The sequence below is a fragment of the Nomascus leucogenys genome, chromosome 4 (genome assembly GCF_006542625.1).
Source record: "Nomascus leucogenys isolate Asia chromosome 4, Asia_NLE_v1, whole genome shotgun sequence".
In the NCBI taxonomy this organism is placed as follows: domain Eukaryota; kingdom Metazoa; phylum Chordata; class Mammalia; order Primates; family Hylobatidae; genus Nomascus; species Nomascus leucogenys.
The window spans coordinates 33,772,435-33,794,272 of NC_044384.1; the positions used below are offsets into that span (position 1 = coordinate 33,772,435).

At 40.4% G+C, this 21,838-nt stretch overlaps 1 protein-coding gene across 1 annotated transcript in view; it reads left to right on the forward strand.

Moving 5' to 3' along the window:
- The window catches only part of PSTPIP2 (proline-serine-threonine phosphatase interacting protein 2), a 93,329-nt gene that overhangs the window by 54,519 nt on the left and 16,972 nt on the right, over window positions 1-21,838 (forward strand). The window contains exons 4-6 of the mRNA XM_003267535.4: window positions 5,635-5,669; window positions 10,305-10,411; window positions 16,060-16,122. Coding sequence (XP_003267583.1) covers window positions 5,635-5,669; window positions 10,305-10,411; window positions 16,060-16,122 — 205 coding nt within the window. The remainder of the gene's footprint in view (window positions 1-5,634; window positions 5,670-10,304; window positions 10,412-16,059; window positions 16,123-21,838) is intronic.

Below are 21,838 nucleotides of genomic sequence, written 5' to 3' on the forward strand. Positions count from 1 at the left end.
TTTAAAAGTGTGAGTTCATACTAATATTTCCAATTCTAATTTAACTTTATAGGGCTTTATATAATGCTTAAAATTTTATGTTTATATTTCTTTCCTCTTATATTGAAGACCTGACAATATTAGTATAATTATTTGCTTTATTTGTTTATATATATATATAAATTGTTTTAAAATAATATCAGTGTTGCTACTAACAATAAAACTTCTAAATAGAGCTTAACATTTCTTTGCAGTTCCTTTTGATCTTAGACCATAGTAGGTCACTTAAACATTGATTTTCTTTGTGTGATTATGTTACCAATTTTATTTATAGTTAAGTTTATTTGTTTCTGTTTGTTTTAAATTATAGGGATTGTTTTCTTTTTCCTGTTTGATTTAGTTTTATTTTTTGAATGTGTAAAACATTTGCATGTCCAAGGGTCCAAATTACATCAACTTAGACAAGTTTCACTGTAATTAAAGAATGGTTTAGAACATTTTATGGAAGATAAGTGGGTCAGTTGAACAGAAAAACTTTTTCATTTATAAAGAAAGCATAAGCCATTGGCAATATACCCAAAAACTTTTGAGGTGATGTGATGGAAAATGGCCACATTCTCTCTACTACTTCTTGCAAAAGATATTTAGCAGAATGAATCTGACCCAAAATGATATTTCTTACGTCCTTACATATTTGACGTTTGCCTTGTTACTTGGTAAATTCCGACAGACTGTAACACAGTTCTTTTCTGTTGCTTGATAAAAGCCAGTCAGTTTTCCTTCTAAGAGTATACCTCAGACAGGAAGTAGTCATAAGATAGGAGAACTGGGATTGTTTCCAAGGCTGAAGTGAAACGCTGTTTAGGTGACTTGCTTTTTGTCACCCCATGACATGATCTTTAGGAAGATGTTCTAGATGACAGTGGATGATTTTTTTTTTTTTGAGATGGAGTCTCGTGAGCTCTGTCACCCAGGCTGGAGTGCAGTGGCATGATCTTGGCTCACTGCAACCTCTGCCTCCGGGGTTTGAGCAATTCTCTGCCTCAGCCTCCTAAGTAGCTGGGATTACAGGCGCTCGCCACCCCGCCTGGCTAATTTTTGTATTTTTGGTAGAGACGGGGTTTCACCATGTTGGCCAGGCTGGTCTTGAACTGCTGACCTCATGATCCACCCGCCTCAGCCTCCCAAAGTGCTGGGATTACAGGTGTGAGCCACCGCGCCCGGCTGGATGATTTTGCTTATCCAGGGACTAGCTAGGATTTTCCACCTCATTGGCTACCCTGAGAGACTCAAGCCTATGATGGAACCTGTTAGGACTTAAGGCCAACGTGCTTTTTAAAAGAGTTGTAGAATAGTTTCCTTTTCCACAGTGAGGGAGAACACTGTGGAGAAGAGAGGGTGAATGTTGTTAGGCCACCATTCCCATGGTTCAGATTCCATTCCTAGAATGTCATTTTGTCTTGAACACGAGGAATGGCAATGAAGTGATGATGGGAGACAACAAAGCTGATGACAAAGGAAATGAAGATGGGGCTGCTCTTTTAGGGGCCCTTCAGTCAGTCACTGTGGTGGCAGAAAAATTTTAAACTTGGGACAGACAATTTAGCTGTAAGGCTGGCCTTTCAACCCTATGACTCACTATAGGGAGGGAATTCCAGTTGTATCTCCTATCATACCCGTCTTTTTTTCCTGTTCTTTGAAGACAAATAAGCATCACTGAAGAGTGGATTTATTAATTTCAGTTGACCATTGGTGCATTTGTTTGGATATGGACACTTTTTATCTTGATTTTTGTTTTTGAGATGGAGTCCTGCTCTGTTGCCCAGGCTGGAGTGCAGTGGTGTAATCTTGGCTCACTGCAACCTCTGCTTCCGGGGTTCAAATGATTCTTGTGTTTCAGCTTCCCAAGTAGCTGGGATTACAGGCACGTGCCACCACACCTGGGTAATTTTTGTATTTTTAGTGGTGAAGGGGTTACACCATGTTGGCCTGGCTGGTCTTGAACTCCTGACCTCAAATGATCCTCCCGCCTTGGCCTCGCAACGTGCTGGGATTACAGGGGTGAGCCACTGTACCCGGCCTCAATATGGACACTGTTATAATGCATTGTACTCCTAGAAAAATTGTATCATAAGATGGGTAAAGTGAATGGAGAATATGCAGTTAGGCTGTCATGCTTAATGTATTTGTAATAACTGGCGCAAATGTTCATGTGAGAAAAGGCAGAGAGAAATAAGAACCTTTGTTTTGAGATAAATAGAGTGGGAAAAGTGAGGCAGCTGAAAGAAGGGGCCACTTGGAAAATACAGGGCCTTTAATTTCTAAAATAGTAGAATTTGCCATATATACATACATATATAAAATGATGCATGATCTTATGCTGCTGTGGTAGGGGACCATGAGTTTACAAAATCCCAACCCTGTTTGGGTAGGTTGAGTGAACACAGTCCACAGTTCCATGAGATCAGCCTCCACAAAAGTAGCGGTGAGCAAGAAAATTATCAGGGCCAAGGCACCTCCAAGGGAGTTCACTTAAGGAAATGTAGGTTGGGGGAGAACTAAAATAATGGGCAAAGGGGAGTTGATTATAAGAGAGAGGATGGGGGAGGTTGAGAGAAGATATGAAAAATGAGTCACAGTCTTCCATATCCGCAACATGGTAGACTAGATATTGGGAAAGCCCTCCCATTGTAAAACACTTAAAATGCTAGTTTGAAATGTATTTTAATAATTAAAAATAAATATATGGCTATGCTGTCAAGAAAGTAAGGAAAATCCTTCCAGGCCAAAGATGAATCAAAGGTGTCTTTCAGTGGTCACTTAGCTCTCTGGATTCAAGCTTTTCTTCATCTCTTAAATCCCAGAGAAAGCCTAGAAACCCAAAGATAAATAATATCTTAATGAAAGGCTAAACCAGAGAAAAAAATCCCAATAAAAGATATCAAGTCACGCCTGAAATCCTAGCACTTTGGGAGGCCAAGGCGGGCAGCTCACTTGAGGTCAGGAGTTCGAGACCAGCCCAGTCAACATGGTAAAACCCTGTCTCTTCTAAAAATACAAAAAGTAGCTGAGCGTGGTGGTGAGCACCTGTAATCCCAGCTACTCGGGAGGCTGAGGCAGGAGAATTGCTTGAACCCAGGAGGCAGAAATTGGGTGCATAGGTGACAGAGTGAGACTCTGTTGCAGGAAAAAAAAAAAGATATCAATGAAAGATACCTCTCTAAGCATTGATTATGAATGATGGGAGCAGTTGCATCTCCAGAGAATCTGTAATTACAAGCCAGTTCTCTTGCAGATTTGGAGCTCCAAAGTACCAAGTTTCATCAGAGTGGTCTGAAGAATCCTAAGCTAAAAATTTAGTTTAGAGTGGTCCTGGGTGTCAACAGAAGCAATAAATAGCAGAATTAGACATGCAAAGACTGTAGATACTAGAACTAACAGATCTAAAAAACAAGTATATATAGTATGTTTAAAGAAAATAAAAGAGTGAATTAAGATTATGAGTAGGGTGACTTTCAGAGGTATCCAAGAAATTTTGAAAGGGAATCAGATGGAACTTATATAAATAAAATAGGAAATACTTAAAAATTCAGCAGATGAGATGCATTAAGTAACACTTTAACTATAATTGAAGAGGGAATTCAAAAATTAGAAATGAAAAAATCAGGAGAGGCTGGGGACAAGGTTTGGGGAAATGTTGATCAAAGGATACAAAATTTTGGTTAGGAGGAATAAGTTCAGGAGATCTACTGTACAACACAATGACTATAATAATAATAACAATGTATTATATTCTTGAAAACCACTGAGAGTAGATTTTAAGTGTTCTCATCACAAAAAGTGTAAGTACATGAGGTAATACATATGTAACTTAGCTCTATTGAACCGTTCCACAATGTACATATTTCAAAACATCATTTTGTACATGATAAATATATACAATTTTTATTTGTCAAGTAAATAAATACATTTCAAAAAAGAAAAGAAATTATCTGGAATTCATCACAGAAAAAAAAATCAGAGGTTAAAAGTAAAGAAAAATTAAGAGACATGGAGAATAGGATGAGAAGGTCAATGCTGAGTTCCAGAAGAGAGAATAGAAATAATGAGAAGACATTTTTAAAGCAACAGAGCTTGACAATTTTCTAGAATTGATGGGAGCCATAAATCTTCTGATTCAGGAAGCAAAATTAATCCCAAGAATGATAAATTAAAAGGAAATTCACAAGTACACAAGAATAGTCAAACTGAGTAAGATCCAAGTTAATGAAAAAGTCCTAAAGGCATCCAGAAAGAGTGATTACCCACTAAGGAACATTTATTAGAGCAACAGCTGATTTTTTCAATAGCAATGATGAAGACAGAGACTACAGAATTATGTCTTTAAAATACTGAGAGGAAATAATTGTCAACCTGGAAAAATTATTTTTCTTGGAGAAATTATTTTTCGAGAAAGAAGGAAAAATAAAGATGTTATCCAACAAAAAATTAGAGTTAACTATGAGCAGATCTTCAATAAGGGAACTTCTAAAAAATATACTTCAGGAAGAAGGAAAATAATCCAGGACAAAAGGTCTGAAGTGCAAGAAAGAATAGTGAGCAAAGAATATGGCACATATGGATAAATCTAAACAGTTTATAAATAAATGGTATCAATGTCAACTTGGGTGATTTAAAAAACAAAATGGAGCCAAAATATTGGACATTAAAAGCTTATAACTTGTTAGGAAGGATAATCAGAGTTAAAGCATTCTTAGGTATTTTATTGCTGAGGGTAAGTATAATATTAACCTTGAGTACGCAGATTCTTCCCCTGTCAAGCCACCAGATGAGAATGCAGCATGGGCAATACCTTGACTGCAGCCTGTGATACTCCAAGCAGAGGATCCAGCTAAACTATATTCAGACTGGCAATCCACAGAACTGTGAGATAATAAATGTGTGTTGTTTTATGCTGCTAAGTTTGTCATGCAGCAATAGAAAAATGGATACAATTTGTTTAATGTCTGTCTCCTCCATTAGACTCTGAGGTCTGGGATGAGGTCTGTCTTGTACGATTGATTTACCAACATTTGACACAATGGCTGGCCCATGGTTTATGGTCAAGAAATATATGATTATTGACTAAATGAATGTAAATGAGTGAAAAAGGAGGCAGTCATGACTAGGTTTGAACCCTTCCTTTGTTGCCTTGTATTCATATTTTGAATTGCCATACTTTATTTATTTTGAGATGGAGTCTTGCTCTGTTGCCCAGACTGAAGTGCAGTGGTGCGATCTTGGCTTGCTGCAACCTCCACCTCACGAGTTCAGGTGATTCTCCTGCCTCAGCCTCCTTGCCATACTTTAAAGAATCACTGGTATTCTTATGAGAAAAGGATCATAACTCCTATCCTATCGTCAGAGAAAATGAAACACAAAGGGTTTTGGCATGTTGCTCTCCCCAAGTGAACAGTGAAGAATTTCTTGTGCCTGGGATTGAGGAAACTGGACTTAAGAAGTCTTGGTCTTTTGCTGTCTCTCTAGCTCATGGGCAAAAATTGGTCTGTAGGTTCTTAGTTAAGATACGGACAGAGAGAAGCATGCAAAGGCATTATAATAAGATTGTGCAGAGAATTTCCAGAACTGAAATTATATATGTGCTTGTTTTTTTAGCACCCTGAAGCGGGCCCTTGAAGTCTTCAAGCAGCGTAAGTGATTTTTTTTTTTTTTAAATGTATTCACTGCCGTTGACAAGCCCTGTGTCTGTCGTCAAAGGTGCGTTTTAATTTGAACGGCAGTTTCATAATGGGTGAAAAAAAATTAGAGCAACTCCTAAGGTGAGACAAAGCTCTGCAGGCTCGAAATGAGCTGGAGAACCTGCACAGCTGCACATCATGGTGTGTGTTTGCCTTACTCAGAGCCATGCTTCTCACACTTGCATGAGCATCAGAATCACCTGGTGGGCTTGTTATTGACACAGATTCCTGAGACCCATCCCCAGAGTTTCTGATTCGGGAAGTCTGGAGTGGGGCCTGGAAGTCTGCGTGTCTCTCGTGTTCCCAAGTGATGCTGAGGCCACTGGTCCAGGGACCATGCTGGGAGAATGGTTGCCTCAGAGAATCGTCTATACTTCTTAGTTCTAACTCGGAGACACTGTCATCCAAGTGCTCCTCCATACCCCCACCTGCCTCAGCCAGACTGTCTACCGACCTAACCCCTGGTATGTTCTTATGCTCAGTCTGGTTTCCTTCTCCCAGAGCCACCTCTGCAGGGCTTCAGACTTTGGGACCCTGTTGTGACTGTCTTGCCATTTCTCCCAGATCACCAAATATTTGTATCCAGAATAAAGTTAATTACAGTAAGCATCGAAGGAAATATTGCCATGATTCCCTCTCCTCTTACTCTAATCTGCCTGTGGCCCCACCACTCACCTGGAACTGCCCTCTCCAAGGACACCAGCCCTTTGGGTCACTAAGTTTAGGGGACAATTTTGGGCCTCTTCTAGCTTGACTCTTCAACAGCATTCAGCACTGTTGTGCATTTCTTTCTTCTGGAAACCTGCATCCCTCTGACTCCCTTGGATTCTTCCTGCTTCTCTGGCTACTTCTCTGTCCCTTTCCATATTGCAGGTCCTCAGAGCTTGGTCCTAGCCCTTCTCAGTCTGCCTAGAAAAACATCCTTGTCCCTGACACCAGCTATCACCTTTACATAAAGAATGTACATATCCATATTTTCAGTCCAGAACTCTCTAAGGACCAGATCTTACATCCTGGTGCCTACTTAGTGTTTCTTCTTGGGTGTTTCAAAGGCACCTTAAATTCAAAATATTTGCAGCTGAACTCATGATCTTACAGGCTGATTGCCTAAGGAAGTTTGAGATCTGTTTATTTTTATTTTTTTTTAAGTCAGGGCATCACTCTGTCACCAAGTTGGAGTGCTGCACAGTCACAGCTCACTGCAGCCTCACACTCCCAGGGTTAAGTGATCCTCCAGCCTCAGCCTCCTGAGTAGCTGGGCCCACAGGCATGCAACACTACGTCTGGCTAATTTTTTTACTTCTCATAGAGATGGGGTCTCACTGTGTTGCCCAAACTGGTCTTGAACTCCTGGGCTCAAGTGATCCTCCTGCCTTGGCCTCCCAAAGTGCTGAGATTACAGGTATGAGACACTGCACTCAGCCATTGAGATCTGTCTTTTTTAGAACCACATCCTGTTGACTCCTTAAGAATTCTTATTTATTTATTCTTTTCTTCCCAGGGTCAGGATGCCATGTCCTAGAAATGACCCCTTTTGGCCTGGTGCGGTGGCTCACACCTGTAATCCTAATGCTTTGGGAGGCCAAGGCGGGCAGATTACCTGAGGTCAGGAGTTCAAGACTAGTCTGGCCAACATGGTAAAACACCATCTCTACTAAAAATACAAAAGTTAGCCAGGCATGTTGGCATGTGCCTGTAGTCTCAGCTACTCCAGAGGCTGAGGCACGAGAATCACTTGAACTTGGGAGGCAGAGGTTGTAGTGAGCAGAGATCTTGCCACTGCACCCCAGCATGGGCGACAGAGTAAGACTGTTTAAAAAAAAAAAAAAAAAGATCCCTTCTTTGCTCCTCTCCTTCAGCCTCTTAAGAGGAGAAACCAGAGGGAGGTAGTTCCCTCCTGTTTGGATTTGTTTTCTTGGTTTGCATCGGGCATTCTAATTTTACCACACTTCTCGAGAATGGTAAAGGCTAATTTAGAAAGGAAATAGAAAGTCTTTGGAAATACCAGTGTCACAGTTGTCAGGTTCATCTCTGTTGGGGTGAAGTTCTATTTCTCTTCATCTTTTTGAGGCTAAGGAGTCATTTTCTTCCTGTGTTGGTCATCTTTGCTTTTCTTGATATGAGAAATTATTATTTATTGGTATGAGTCTGGAGGGGAAATGGAAGACATAAGTCATAGTGCCCTCAGCATCCTTTCTTAATTTCTCAGTTCTCATTTCCACTTTGTGGCCTTTAGTTATAACTGCAACTTGGAATTCAGCCAATAGATTTTTATTTAGTTCCTATTATTCTAATGTGATGACAAGCAGAAGTTGGGTGATCCAGGGTGAGACCCTGGCACTTTGGTTTTCAAGGGATCCTATCCAGTTCTAATATTCTTCAGGCCTGTTATTCAGAACCTGCCTCTAAAGCTTTCTGTTTTTCAGAATACCTGGCCCTTCCAAGCTAAGGATTTTAACACAGCATAGTATGTTTAATGCTTGCTTAAAGTGTTTCTGTAGCTAGTTGAGTAGTTCTAGACGTTTGTAAATGTTAGCTAAATATTCATGTTAACTTTTTCATAGAAGGGGTCTTCTTCCCTCTGTAACTCATCAATGAATACATTTCTCAAAGTACAGACAGTATCTTTTCACGTTCCTTATATGCACTGCAAGGCCAAGTATGGCGTGGCCCAAGGTCAAACCTCAGCATAGGCTGGGTCTCCTAAATAATTTTTTTGGCTTTACTTTACTTGTTTTCTTTTTTTCTAAAAAAACAAGTTTTATTTTCTTATTAAAATAATATATATATTATCTTAAAAATTCAAATGAGACAACTAACTGTAAAGAAGATAGTAAGCTCTGGAATTTTCTTCTCAGTGATTGTCTTCAGACAGTTTAATGCAATTAAACATATATGTGTATAGTATATATGTGTTTATTCACATACATAAGTAGTAGTATACCATGGCAGTGGTCCACAATTTCTGGGATGGGGCCAGATATGTTTTTATGTTGTTTTTAAAATGAAAACAATCATTTTAAAATCATGCTAGTAGTTTGGTATATATATTTCCAGACCTTCCTCTGTGCATTACAACTCTCTTTCTCTCTCTTTTTTTGATATGGAGTCTCGCTCTGTTGCCAGGCTGAAGTGCAGTGGCACGATCTCGGTTCACTGCAACCTCCACCTCTCGGGTTCACGCCATTCTCCTGCCTCAGCTTCCTGAGTAGCTGGGACTACAGGTGCCTGCCACCATGCCCGGCTAATTTTTTGTATTTTTAGTAGAGACAGGGTTTCACCATGTTGCCAGGGTGGTCTCAATCACTTGACCTCGTGATACACCCACCTCAGCCTCCCAAAGTGCTGGGATTACAGGCGTGAGCCACCACGCCCGGCCAACTCTCTTTTAATTGTAGATGCACATATGCATATAAATGTGAATGAGTTTTTATGCTGTTATACTATACATCTCTCTCTATAGTTTGCTTTTTTACTTAACAATATATCATAGACAGCTTTTTGTTTCAATTCATATAGATCTGCCTCATTCTTTTACATTTAAAAAATTTTGTTTCTAAAAAATGCCAAATTTCCTCCAGAAAGGTTGTGCTGTTTTTTTTTCCCAACAGTGCTGTTTTGTCCCATGCTTGCCAATATCAAGAATATTTGTGCTTTAAAAATTTTGCCCAACTGAAAGGTTTCCATTTTAAAGTTTTGCATTTTTTCAATAGTTTTAAGGCTGGGTATATTTCCAAATGTTTATTGGCCATTTAGCCACTCTTTTTTGAATTTCATGTTCTTTAACTGGTTTTTAAATACTGGAATATGTATTTTTCTTTTGATTTGTGGAAGCTCTTTTGATATAGCTATTTGCTCTTTGTTATATAAATAAATTGCAAATGTGTTTCCAGTTTGTCATGTATCTTTTAACCTTCTTCAAGGTTTTGATACCCACAAGTTTAAATTTTTTTCTTAGATCAATCTGACCATCTTTCAGTCTTTCTAGCTTTATCTGTTAGTCTTTTTAGCTTTAATGCCGTGCTTTGATTTGTTTTCTTAGAACAAGTGTTTATTCTTTTCTTTTACAAAGGCAGGCCATGCTCCTTGTAAAGATCTTAAAAAAAAGGGGAAAAATCACCAATAATCTTTCTACCCAGAGATAACTATTGGTAGCCAAAATTTTGGCATATGACCTTTCTTATAAACGTTCAGGCTCATGAGACATTAGAGATGGAAGGAAACTTAGAGGTCATCTACAGAGAATGAAGAATCAAATTTGAAATTGTGCTGGCTTTGGTAATGTCTCCTAGGATGTAACCTTCATGAAATGGGACTTTGGCTGCTTTTCTCCTTAGTCCTGGGCACTCTAGGTTAGTATCAGTTAGTGGTAGGAGGCTAAGCTAAAGCTTTTCTAGCTTTGATCTTGGTGGCCAGGGCAATGCTGGACATATGGAGAGGTTCAATAAATGCTGGTGACCAAATGAAGTGATGTTGATTTTACCACTTACTCCAGTATTTTGTATATACGTATTTATTTTGTATGATTTTATATATTTTAATTCAGACATATGTAGACCTTGATTTTTTTTTAATTCTTTTTTGCAGAAATAGACAATGTGGCACAGTGTCACATTCAGCTTGCACAGAGTTTAAGAGAAGAGGCCAGGAAGATGGAGGAATTCAGGGAAAAGCAAAAACTACAACGAAAAAAGGTTGGATGTGCATATGTGTTAAGGTGTTTCTTTTCCTCCTATAGAAAACCACAGGCTTGTTTGTTCATTATATTCCTCAGTTCAGCTCCCAATATCATGCAATCATGACCTGAGAAATTACTTATTGGAGTCCCCACATGGGGACTCAATCCAGATGGGTATATGCATTTCTAAACCCCAGGCCAGTTGTGCTTTTTGAAAGTTCATGTAGGATTCAGGGGTCCAGCTTGCATTCCTCTTCAGGTCTGCTGCCGCTATTCAGACTATGAATGGAAAGGGGAACCCTCTGACTTCAGTAGATTCTAGCACATCCCAGCTGGAGGGCTCCCAAAACCACACTCCTCATCCTGGACAAGGCAATAGGGGAAGGGGGAAGTAGTGGAAAAGACTCCCACTTCCCCTGAAGACCATAATGTAGTCCAACTACTCTATTGTACAAATGGGAAAACTGAAGCCCTGGGAACTCCAAGTCCTCTTGTCTTCAAAGCAGCTATACGTAGGCTCTTTTTCATTCATGAGATTTACTCTGACCAACTACATGGAAGAAGACAAGGGTGAACAAGAGTTAATAAAACTGACAAATATTTGGGATCAAGAAAAGAAGTCCAGGTTTATATCAAAGTGTTAGTTAGACTAGACCAGCCACAACTCTATTCTCTTCTATTTTGTTCCTGAAAGACTGGATATTCAGGCTGATCCTGCAGCCGTGTAGGGTCCTTACAGAATTTTTTTCTCTGTCTGGTTTTCAAGACTGGAACCTGGGCCTCACGTGGGAGACAAGCTCTTCTCTATCTGGCACCCAAAGATGTCTACCCAGGTCTCCCGGCACAGCTGTGCGTGACTTTTGGTGACCTCTTTCACCCTTCCCGGGGGTCCCTTTGGAAACCTTTCCTTATCCTGGGCCTGAGCTTACTGTCTGCAATGAGCATGTCTGATAAACAGCCAGCTGTTAAGGCTGATTCTACCCTGACCTCAGTCTCAGCAACTTTGCCTGTGGCTCTAGGTTGGAGTCTAGGTCCAGCTTCCTTGGCGGCCACTGGCCTCTACGGTGGGTGGCAGCATCCCAAGAGCCTGCCTGCCTTACCCCTATTGCTGTTTCACCAGCTGCTTTTAGCACACTACTGCCTCTTCCATCTTACACCTGTACTCGTGCTGTGCCTTTTACCAGGAAGGAAGGGTAGAAATGAACATGCGAACACCCTGTCAGGTGCTTTGACATACTCTCTCGAGCTTGATGTATCAGGTTTGAGGAGTGCCTCTGACCTGAAGCCTTTTTCAGAGCAGAAATAGCGTGTGTATTAAACCCATTGGATGGTCAAACCCTTTTGGCTGACATAGCCAGGACTGCCCACCCCTCTAGGGGAATTACAATTTTTCAGAATAAAAAATGTCTTAGACAACCAGAGTCTAGGCACGTATGATTTCCCCTCAGAGGAGAGGAGAATCATTTCCTTGCATGTTTCAAATGCCTTTGGTAGCCCTAGTCCTTTCAGGGAGAGTTTTGTTAATTTTGCAAGGTTTCTGAAACTTCCTCATGCCGATAAGCTACACAGACCAAATTATTTTAAGCTAGAACCAAACTCTGCTCTGAACTGTGTTCAGCAATAGTGTAAGTCACCTGTGCTCAGTCCCCTGCCACCCTCTAAGTTCCCGTTATCCTGTGTGCTGTCTACAGTGGGAAAATGCCTTCAAAGCTTTCTTTGAGAAGTCCAAATTTTATTAATAAAATTGTAATTACTTGTGTCAAAATGAACTCTGGGTTTTACCACTTCCGTATTTAGCTAGTTTTTTTTTTTTTTTTTTTTTTTTTTTTTTTTTTTTTTAAACCATAAAACTTTGGGAGAAAATGTGCCAATGCTAACTTCTCATTTTTCACTGGTCAGACACATGCTTTGGTCTTTCACTTCTTGGAAATTAAGCCTTTTCCACTTAAGGAAAACCATCAGTTAGTTTCTTTCAGTAAACGAGGGCACAAAAGGTGCAGGTCCTAGAAGGGCTGGCCAGAAGTTCATGGTATGGTCCCTCGCAGCTACTGTTTTATGAAGGTGGTGACCAAGACGTACATGGTCATCCTTCTCTCACTAAGCATGAGAGCAGGGCCAGATAGATGGATGTGATCCAGGAATCATGGTAAAGCATGATGTGCCTTACATGATGGGGGGGAGGAAGATGCTATCTGAACACACAGTGGGAACACGTAATGTCATCTGGAGGCTTGGGAAGGCCTCTCGGAAGAAGGACATTGATGCTAAAACCACTGGGGTGAAAGGCTGTATAGAGGAGTGAGACACTCACCCCAGGGGGTTGGCAGGGTAGGGAGGGGTCTTAGGAGCCATTCTCAGCGGTCTTGACACTTGAAGGTCATGAGGTTTCTTCCCCAGTCCATAACTGTCTGTAACATGACAATGACAACACATGATCAGACACTGTGTCCTCTGGTGCCCATATGGTTTTATCACCTCAGCTAAGATAGGGATGGTCATGGGAGAGTTTTGTGCTGCCTGTGTGAAGAGCCATCTCCAAAGAAAGGAACCTCTGTGTTTACAGAGGCGATGCTTCCAGTTTTTAGAATACAGCTTAAGGCTGGACACGGTGGCTCATGACTGTAATCCCAGCACTTTGCCGAGGTGGGCAGATCACTTGAGGTCAGGAGTTTGAAACCAGCCTGGCCAACATGGCAAAACCCCGTCTCTACTAAAAATATAAAAATTAGCCAAGTGTGGTGGCTCATGCCTGTAATCCCAGCTACTCAGGAAGCTGAGACAGGAGAATCGCTTGAAACCAGGATGGAGGATGGGCAGAGATCACGCCACTCCAGCCTGGGCAACAGAGTGAGACTCTGTCTCAAAAAAAACAAAAAATAAAAATAAAAAATAGGATACAGCTTGAGTGTGAGTAGAGAGAAAAACGGGCAGTGAAGCAGCTATTCCAATAGTCTCTGTCAGGGTTATAGGGGTCACTTGCAAGTCTCCTCTTCCTTTCTCCCACTCTTGCTTTTCCCCACCCTATGACAGAAATGGTTGTGTTTCTGCATTCATTTGTGTTATCAGTAATAAAACACAATCACATTTCCACTGGATTTGGTCTGAGCAGAAAGTCTGAGTCTCAGAAGAGACACTGCCCTGAGGAGCTCTGAAAGGGCACCTTTGGCTCACTGGGGTCACCACAAATGTCACCCTATAAGTGAATATGGACACAAGGACACGTAAATCCAGGTAGTGTAGCAGACAGAGCTGGACCTGATGTCTCTGCCACTAACTCATGAGTGACCTTGAGCAAAGCATCTCACCTCTTGGGCCCCAGGGTCCACGCCTGTCAGGTTAGGGAGGTGGATGGATGCTTTCTAGATTCCTACCAAGTTTCAAAGGCCAGGAATCCATGAAGGCAGAGAGAGGAATGATAGGAGGTGAACAGGCTTGGCTGGTGGTGGAATGCTGCAGCCACCTGAGAGGTGTTTGAAGCAAGTGTTATGTAGAACTTACAGGTAAGGTGGCCTAGCTGGGGCCACAAAATGATATAGTGGCAGCTCCCAACTATAAGAGGGGCCATATGTGTATTCAAACTAGAAAAGACCTTGGAATAGACCAGCGTTGCTAACTGATCTGCTCCATGTAGCCTGGGAAAATCAGGAACCATTATTAAATAAATAAACCCAGCTTCTCCTCCTGGCAGAGGGACACAGTCATGCTTATGGACCGCAGGTTCCTGACTGCAGTGGCAGGGATCTGCCATGTGTCTTTCCATGCCGGGCTCCTCTTGGAACCTTATCTATTCTCTATGTCTCCGCTGTCTTTGCCATTAGCAGTTGAATGGCCAGCACCTGGCACCTGACTTTCACATGGGCCAGAAGATGACTGCTGGATTTTCTGAGGGCTCCTTTGAAGCTCCTCCAAGGGAATTTCGTGTACTCCACAAAGCTCATATTTGAAGTGAGACCATTCCCAATATTCCATCCAGATATCTTCAAAATTCTTCTAACAATGTTTATGTGTTATGGTAGCAGACAAAAACTTAAGTTTTGTGTGTCTGGAAGGAACTACATTTGAATTTTATTTCCAATATTATATCATTTTTATACAACGTTAGTGTCATTGCTCATTTTGAATTATTGCATCTTTTCGTTGTTTACAGTTTGGTTTTATAGAGCTATCATAAGGATAATGACAATTTGGGTGATAATGAGAAACAAAAGGGCACTGGAGTCAGGGTTCCTGGGTTCAAATTTCAATTCTATTACTTGCTGACTATGTTACTTTGGGGTATGTTAATCAACTTCAGTACCACCAGGAAAATGGGAGTGATAGTACTCATATAGTTGTGATGCATGAAAACTGCTTAATGTGTAAGTGCTTGATAAATGGAAGCTACTATAATTATGTCTGGGAGGTACATCTTTATTATTAACACTATTATTTTTGCTAACAAGTATTAACAGCACAGCCACAATAAAGAATTTACTCCCAAGCAAGGCATTTGCTTCACTTGGATGGGGTATAAAAAGTAGCAGGGGGGCCAGGCGCTGTGGCTCATGACTGTAATCCCAGCACTTTGGGAGGCCAAGGTGGGTGGATCACGAGGTCAGCAGTTCGAGACCAGCCTGACCAACATGGTGAAACCCCGTCTCTACTAAAAATACAAAAAAATTAGCTGGGCGTGGTGGTGGGTGCCTGCAATCCCACTGACTTGGGAGGCTGAGGCAGGAGACTCGCTTGAAACCGAAAGGCGGAGGTTGCAGTGAGCCGAGATTGCACCACTGCACTCTAGCCTGGGCATTAAGGGCAAAACTCTGTCTCAAAAAAAAAAAAAAAAAAAAAAAAAGTAGCAGGGCTGGGCATGGTGGCTCATGCCTGTAATCCCAGCACTTTGGGAGGCTGAGCCGGGTGGATCACCTGAGGTCAGGAGTTCAAGACCAGCCTGGCCAACGAGGTGAAACCCCATCTCTACTAAAAGTACAAAAATTAGCCAGGTGTGGTGGTGCAGGCTTGTAATCCCAGCTACTCTGGAGGCTGAGGCAGGAGAATTGCTTGAACCCAGGAGGCAGAGGTTGTAGTCAGCTGAGATCATGCCACTGCACTCCAGCCTGTGTGACAGAGCAAGACTCTGTCTTAAAAAATTAAAAAAATAGAATAAAAGAGTAACAGAACAGCTTCTTTTAGTTGTCTTACAAATTCTTTTTTCCTTCATACTGCCCGGGCACCCTGATGGTCATGGATGTGTCACTGATGGGCTGCAGAAGTGAATGTTTACAAGTACCAAATTTAACTGTGCTGATGTATACTTACAGAATAAAGACCTCCTTTAAAATATAAATGGCACTTTAACAAAAGTTTTAAAATTCCTTTTTGAAACCAAAGTTCCTTGATTCTAGATTTTACCGAAGAGAGTGCTCTAAGGTGATCAGTGAGTCTCCACGGTGTCTGAGAGTCCAGGCTTTGGTGTTTGCCTGTACAAGTTCAAAGATGGGCCCCGTTATTAGCTAGGAATAAGACCTTGGACAAATTGTTTGGTCTCTTTTTTCTGAAGATTGTGAAATGTGGGTAATCATTTTGAACACTTAACCCTCAAGATAAGCTGGTATTGATAATGATTTCTGTTTTTATTAATAATGATTTCTGTTTTTATTAATAATGTTTATGATCTCTTTACAGACAGAGCTTGTAATGGATGCTATCCATAAACAAAAGAGCTTACAATTCAAGAAAACCATGGATGTGAGTCACATTTTATTGTCTTTTTTGGGATAATGGTGACATTTTCTGAAATCCTGTGCTGTGTATGAACATATTCCTACTCAAATAATATTTCAAAAATGTTATTATTTATTAATGCAGTGTTTTAGGGAAAACAACCTTAAATGCTTTGGGTTTTCTTTGTTGTTGTAGTACATATTATTACATTACCCAGAGATTAAGCTCAGTACCCAATGGTTATCTTTTCTGCTCCTCTCCCTCCTCTCACCTTCCCTCTCAATTAGACCCCAGTGTCTGTTATTTCCTTCTTTATATTCATAAGTTCTTATCATTTAGCTCCCACTTATAAGTGAGAACATGTGGTATTTGGTTTTCTGTTCCTGCATTAGTTTGCTAAGGACGATAGCCTCCAGTTATATCCATGTTTCCTCAAAAGACACGATTTCATTCTTTTTTATGGTTGCATAGTATTCCATGGTGTATATGTACCACATATTCTTTATCCAGTCTGTCATTGATTGGCATTTAGGTTGATTCCGTGTCTTTGCTATTATGAACAGTGCTGCAGTGAACATTCACGTGCATGTGTCTTTAGGGTAGAATGCTTTATATTCCTCTGGGTCTATACCCGGTAATGGGATTGCTGGGTCAAATGGTAGTTCTGCTTTTAGTTCTTTGAGGAATCTCCATACTGCTTTCCACAATGGTTGAACTAATTTATACTCCCACCAACAGTGTATAAGGTTTTTCTTTTTTTAAGGCCTTGGAAAGATTGAAAGTGACACTAGATAGTGGAAATGCAACGGGGTTATCTTTCTGGTAACCCGAGAAAACATAGCAAATCAGTTCAAATATTTTAGGCAAAGATACAAAAACATATATAGTGTACAATACCCTTTATCTTGTTGAATTTGCAATTTTACCCTGTTACTATTTTGAATCTTGATTGCTTACCTATTTTATTGGGTGATCCCTTTCTGTTTTAAGATATCTGAAAATTATAAAAACCTTTCCTTTAAGTAATTTATTTAAAAAATGCTTGGCAAGACAGAGATTGGACAAGTTGCTAGAAATCTCTCTCTAGCTTTTATGAATCTGTTGACTCTGGATACAACAAACTCTGTTATTAGAACATATATGACTCCATCTTGACACAGAAGTATCATCATGATATTCTACGAGTAGGACATAATAGGGAAGTCTCACCAGTGTTGATAGCATATGCAATCTGTTCTGCTGCATTCTTTTTCTCTTTGATGCAGAAATCCCTCAAAAACAATTGATAAATAGGGAATGATGTCAGTGTAATACAGAAATAGTGTTAGTTGATAGATGACTTTTCCCAGACCTTTTATATTTTAAACAATCTGGGGCAAGATTTTTTATAATTAAAGAGAAAGGCTTATCAAAATATAACTTTCTGGCTGGGTACAGTGGCTCATGCCTGTAATCCCAGCACTTCGGGAGGCCGAGGCGGGTCACTCCTGAGGTCAGGAGCTCGAGACCAGCCTGGCCAACATGGCAAAACCCCGACTCTACTAAAAATACAAAAAAAAAAAAAAAAATTAGCTGGGCATGGTGGTGTGTGCCTGTAATCCCAGCTACTTGGGAAGTCGAGGCAGGAGAATCGCTTGAACTCAGGAGGTGGAGGTTGCGGTGAGCTGAGATCGCACCATTGCATACTCCAGCCTGGGCAACAAGAGTGAAACTCTGTCTCAAAAAAAAAAAAAAAAAACAACACAAAAACTCTGAAAGGTGGAGAGAAGAAGGCACACTGGCTAGTGACCTTGGACTCAAAGAGCAACCTGACAAGGGTTCCCTGGGCTTTCTTTTTGCCTCATTTATCACAGACTGAGTGCCAAAGAAGCAGGCATCCCAGAAATGCCAATGGTCATAGATCAAAAAAATAAAATAAAATAAAAAGCTCCAAGAAAAACCTGTTCTCTCTAGCCAAAAGACCAGAAAAGGGGCAGCCTAGCAGGACAGAAACTTTAGAAAATAACCATCCTACTGCAGCCAAACACCATGTAAAAAACCTGGGGCCCCACCTCCACACATCGGCAAAGGCCAAGTGGAGAGTCTAAACTTCCACCACACCAGGCTGTAGAGAGCACCCAACTCCCCTGCCAAGGTGGCAACAGAGAACAAATAGGGAACCAGGACTTTCACTCCCACCAGGAGGTAACAGAGCCTCCTCTACACAGTGTCAGTGGGAGCTATGTGGGGAACCCTGACTTCCACCTGCACCGGGAAATAATGAAGTACACCCTCTCCCTGCTGGGATGGTGTCTAAGGAGGTCTAGTGGAGAGTGAGAACTTTAACCACTTTCCAGTAGTAACTGGGTCACATACACTCTGTGGTGTCAGTGGAGACCAAGGAGGGGAAACCTGGACTTTCACACTCACATGGCAGTAATGAGATGATGCCTCACCTTCTCCTGCTGGAGTGGTGTCCAGAGGAAGCTAGCTAAAACAGAAGCCTTAAATAAAATCCAGAGTCTTGTAACATAATACCAAAAAGTCCCCCAAATCAATCAAATATCACTCTTCATACCAGAAAGATATGAAACTGCATGAAAAAAAAGACAATCAATAGATGCCAAGATCTAGATAACAGAGATGTTGGAATTATGCGATGAAGATTTTACAGCATCCATTATCAAAATATTCAGCAAGCAATTACAAAGACACTTTTTTTGAGATGGGTGGGTCTCACAATGTTGCCCAGGCTGGCCTTGAATTCCTGGGCTCAAATGATTCTCCCACCTCAGCCTCCTGAGTAGCTGGAATTACAGGCATGTGCCACTACACCTGATTCACACTTGAAACAAACGAAAGAAACAAAGAAAGGACTGGCAAAGAAATAGAAAAGCTCAGCAAAGAAATAGAAGATATAAACATGAACCAAATGGAAATTTTAGAACTGAAAAATATAATAATCAAAATTTTAGAAAACCCAATATGTGGGCTTGAGAAGAGAATGGAAGAGACAGAAAAAAGAATTGGATAACTGGAAGACAGAATAATATAAATTGCCAGACATGAACAACAGAGAGAAAATAAGCTGAAAAAAATTAACAGAGACTCAGGGACTTTTTGCACTATAAGAAAAGATCTAACACTAATGTCTCTGTGATACTAGAACGTGAGGAGAAGGAAGGCGGGCTGAAAAAGCCTAGCTTTATGTCATTATTTGAAGAAATAATGGCTGAAAAATTTCCAAAGTTAGCAAAAGACATAAATCTACATATCCCAGAGGCTGATTAAACTGTAAACAAGATAAACCCAAAGAAATCCATACCAAGACATATAATCGAACTTCTGAAAACTAAATGAGAGAGAAATGACACCTTCACTAAAAGGGAAAACCTAAAAGGGAAAGCCAATGACAGCAGATTTCCTATTAGAAGCCATGGAGACCATGAGGAAGTGGCCCAACGTATCGCAAATGCTGAAAGAAAAGAACTGTTAACACATAATCCTATATCAAGTGAAAATACCTTCTAAAAATGAAGGGGATGATAGCATGATATGGTGATTATATTCAATAATCACTTAATTATATATTTTTAAATAACTTAAAGAATGTAATTGGATTGTTTGTAACTCAAAGAATAAATGCTTGAGGGGATGGATGCCCCATTCTCCATGATGTGCTTATTTCACATTGCATGCCTGCATCAAAACATCTCATATACCCCATAAGTATATAAACCTACTATGTACCCACAAAAATTGTTTTAAATTAAAAAAATAATAAAAGGGAGACAGAACATAGAATGGTGGTTGCTAAGGGCTGCGGAAAGAAGAAGTTGAGATGTTATTGTTTAATAGGCATAGAATTTCAGTTTTATAAGATAAAAAAAGTTTTGGAGATGGATGGTGGTGATGGTTACGTAACTTTATAAATGTATCTAATACCACTGAATTGAACACTTACAGTGGTTACAATGGGAGAAAATATGCAAATTATTCATCTGACAAGAGACTAATATCCAAAATACACAAGGAACTCAAACAACTCAACAGCAAAGAGAAAAACAATTGGATTAAAAAATGGGCAACGGATCTGAGTAGACATTTCTCAAAAGAAGACATACAAATGGCAAACAAGTATATTTTTTAATGCTCAACATCACTAATCATCAGAGAACTACAACTCAAAACCGCAATGACATACCATCTCACCCCAGTTATGATAGCTGTTATCAAAAAGACAAAAAATAACAAATGCTCACAAGGATTTAGAGAAAAAGGAACTCTTACACACCGTTGGTGGGAATGTAAACTAGTACAGCCACTATGGAGAACAGTATGGAGATTTCTCAATAAACCACAAATAGAATTACTATATGATCTAACAGTCCCACTACTGGGTATTTATCCAAAGGAAAGGAAATCAGTATATCAAAGGGTTTATTTCACTTAACATAATGTCCTCCAGGCTTATCCGTGTTGCCATTGATGACAGGATTTCATTCTTTTTATAGTGGAGTAGTGTTCCATTGTGTATATATGCCGTATTTTCTTTATTTATCTTAAGTCAACCATTCTTTCTCATCATTTTTATTTATTAGCTAACTGTTTGATTCATAGCTTTGTTGGTTTTCTTCCCACTTCCTGGAATTAAGATAAAGCAGCTTTGGTGTTTAAAAAAGTCTTTGCTTTCACAGATGAAACAGAAAATTGTTTTTATGATTCACTAATGATTATAGTTTGTGAACTATTTCCATAATACTGGTGGTAATGGTAGCACACAATAGACCATGGCCTACGTTTAAACTACATAAAACAGAATTATTTAAATAAAAAAGGAATACTGGCTGGGCGCAGTGGCTCATGCCTGTAATCCCAGCACTTTGGGAGGCCAAGGCAGGTGGATCACCTGAGGTCAGGAGTTCGAGACCAGCCTGGCCAACATAGTGAAAACCCTGTCTCTACTAAAAACACAAAAATTAGGGGGACATGATGGTGCTTGCCTGTAGTCCCAGCTACTAGGGAGACTGAAGCAGGAGAATCGCTTGAACCCAGGAGTCAGAGGCTGCAGTGAGCCGAGATCACACCACTGCATTCCTGCTTGTGTGACAAAGCTAGACTCTGTCTCAATAAATAAATAAATAAGGAACACGACTATCTTTAAGCAAAATAAATGATGGCATTGGTAACCTGCCGGCTGTTCACATGCTGTGGTGAATATTGAGGCTTCGTTAGAATTAGTGCGAGTTGGTGCCAAATAACCAAGAGTTTGTGCGTGCATTCTCAGGATTATGAATGTTTCATAAATTTTAGACCACACATTTTAGAGTTACATAAATATTTTAATTGTTGTTGTTGTTGTTGTTATTGTTATTTTGAGACAGAGTCTCACCCTTTCACCCAGGCTGGAGTGCAGTGGCATGATCATAGCTCACTGCAGCCTTGAACTCCTGGGCACAAGCGACCCTCCCAGCTCAGCCTCCCAAGTAGCTGGGACCACAGGTGTGTGCCACCATGCCTAGCTAAGTTTTGTGTTTTTTGTAGAGATGGGGTTTCCCCCACTTTCCCCAGGCTTGTCTTGAATTTCTGGGCTCAAGCAATCCACCCACTTAAGCCTCTCAGAGTGTTGGGATTATAGGCATGAGCCATGGTGCCTGGCCTTAATTTTGTCTATTTCAAATTCCATCTTTCGTTTCAGTCCATTTTTAAAGCTCATGTACTTTATGTTGCCAAATAGGAGTTATTACTTCCTTGATCAGGT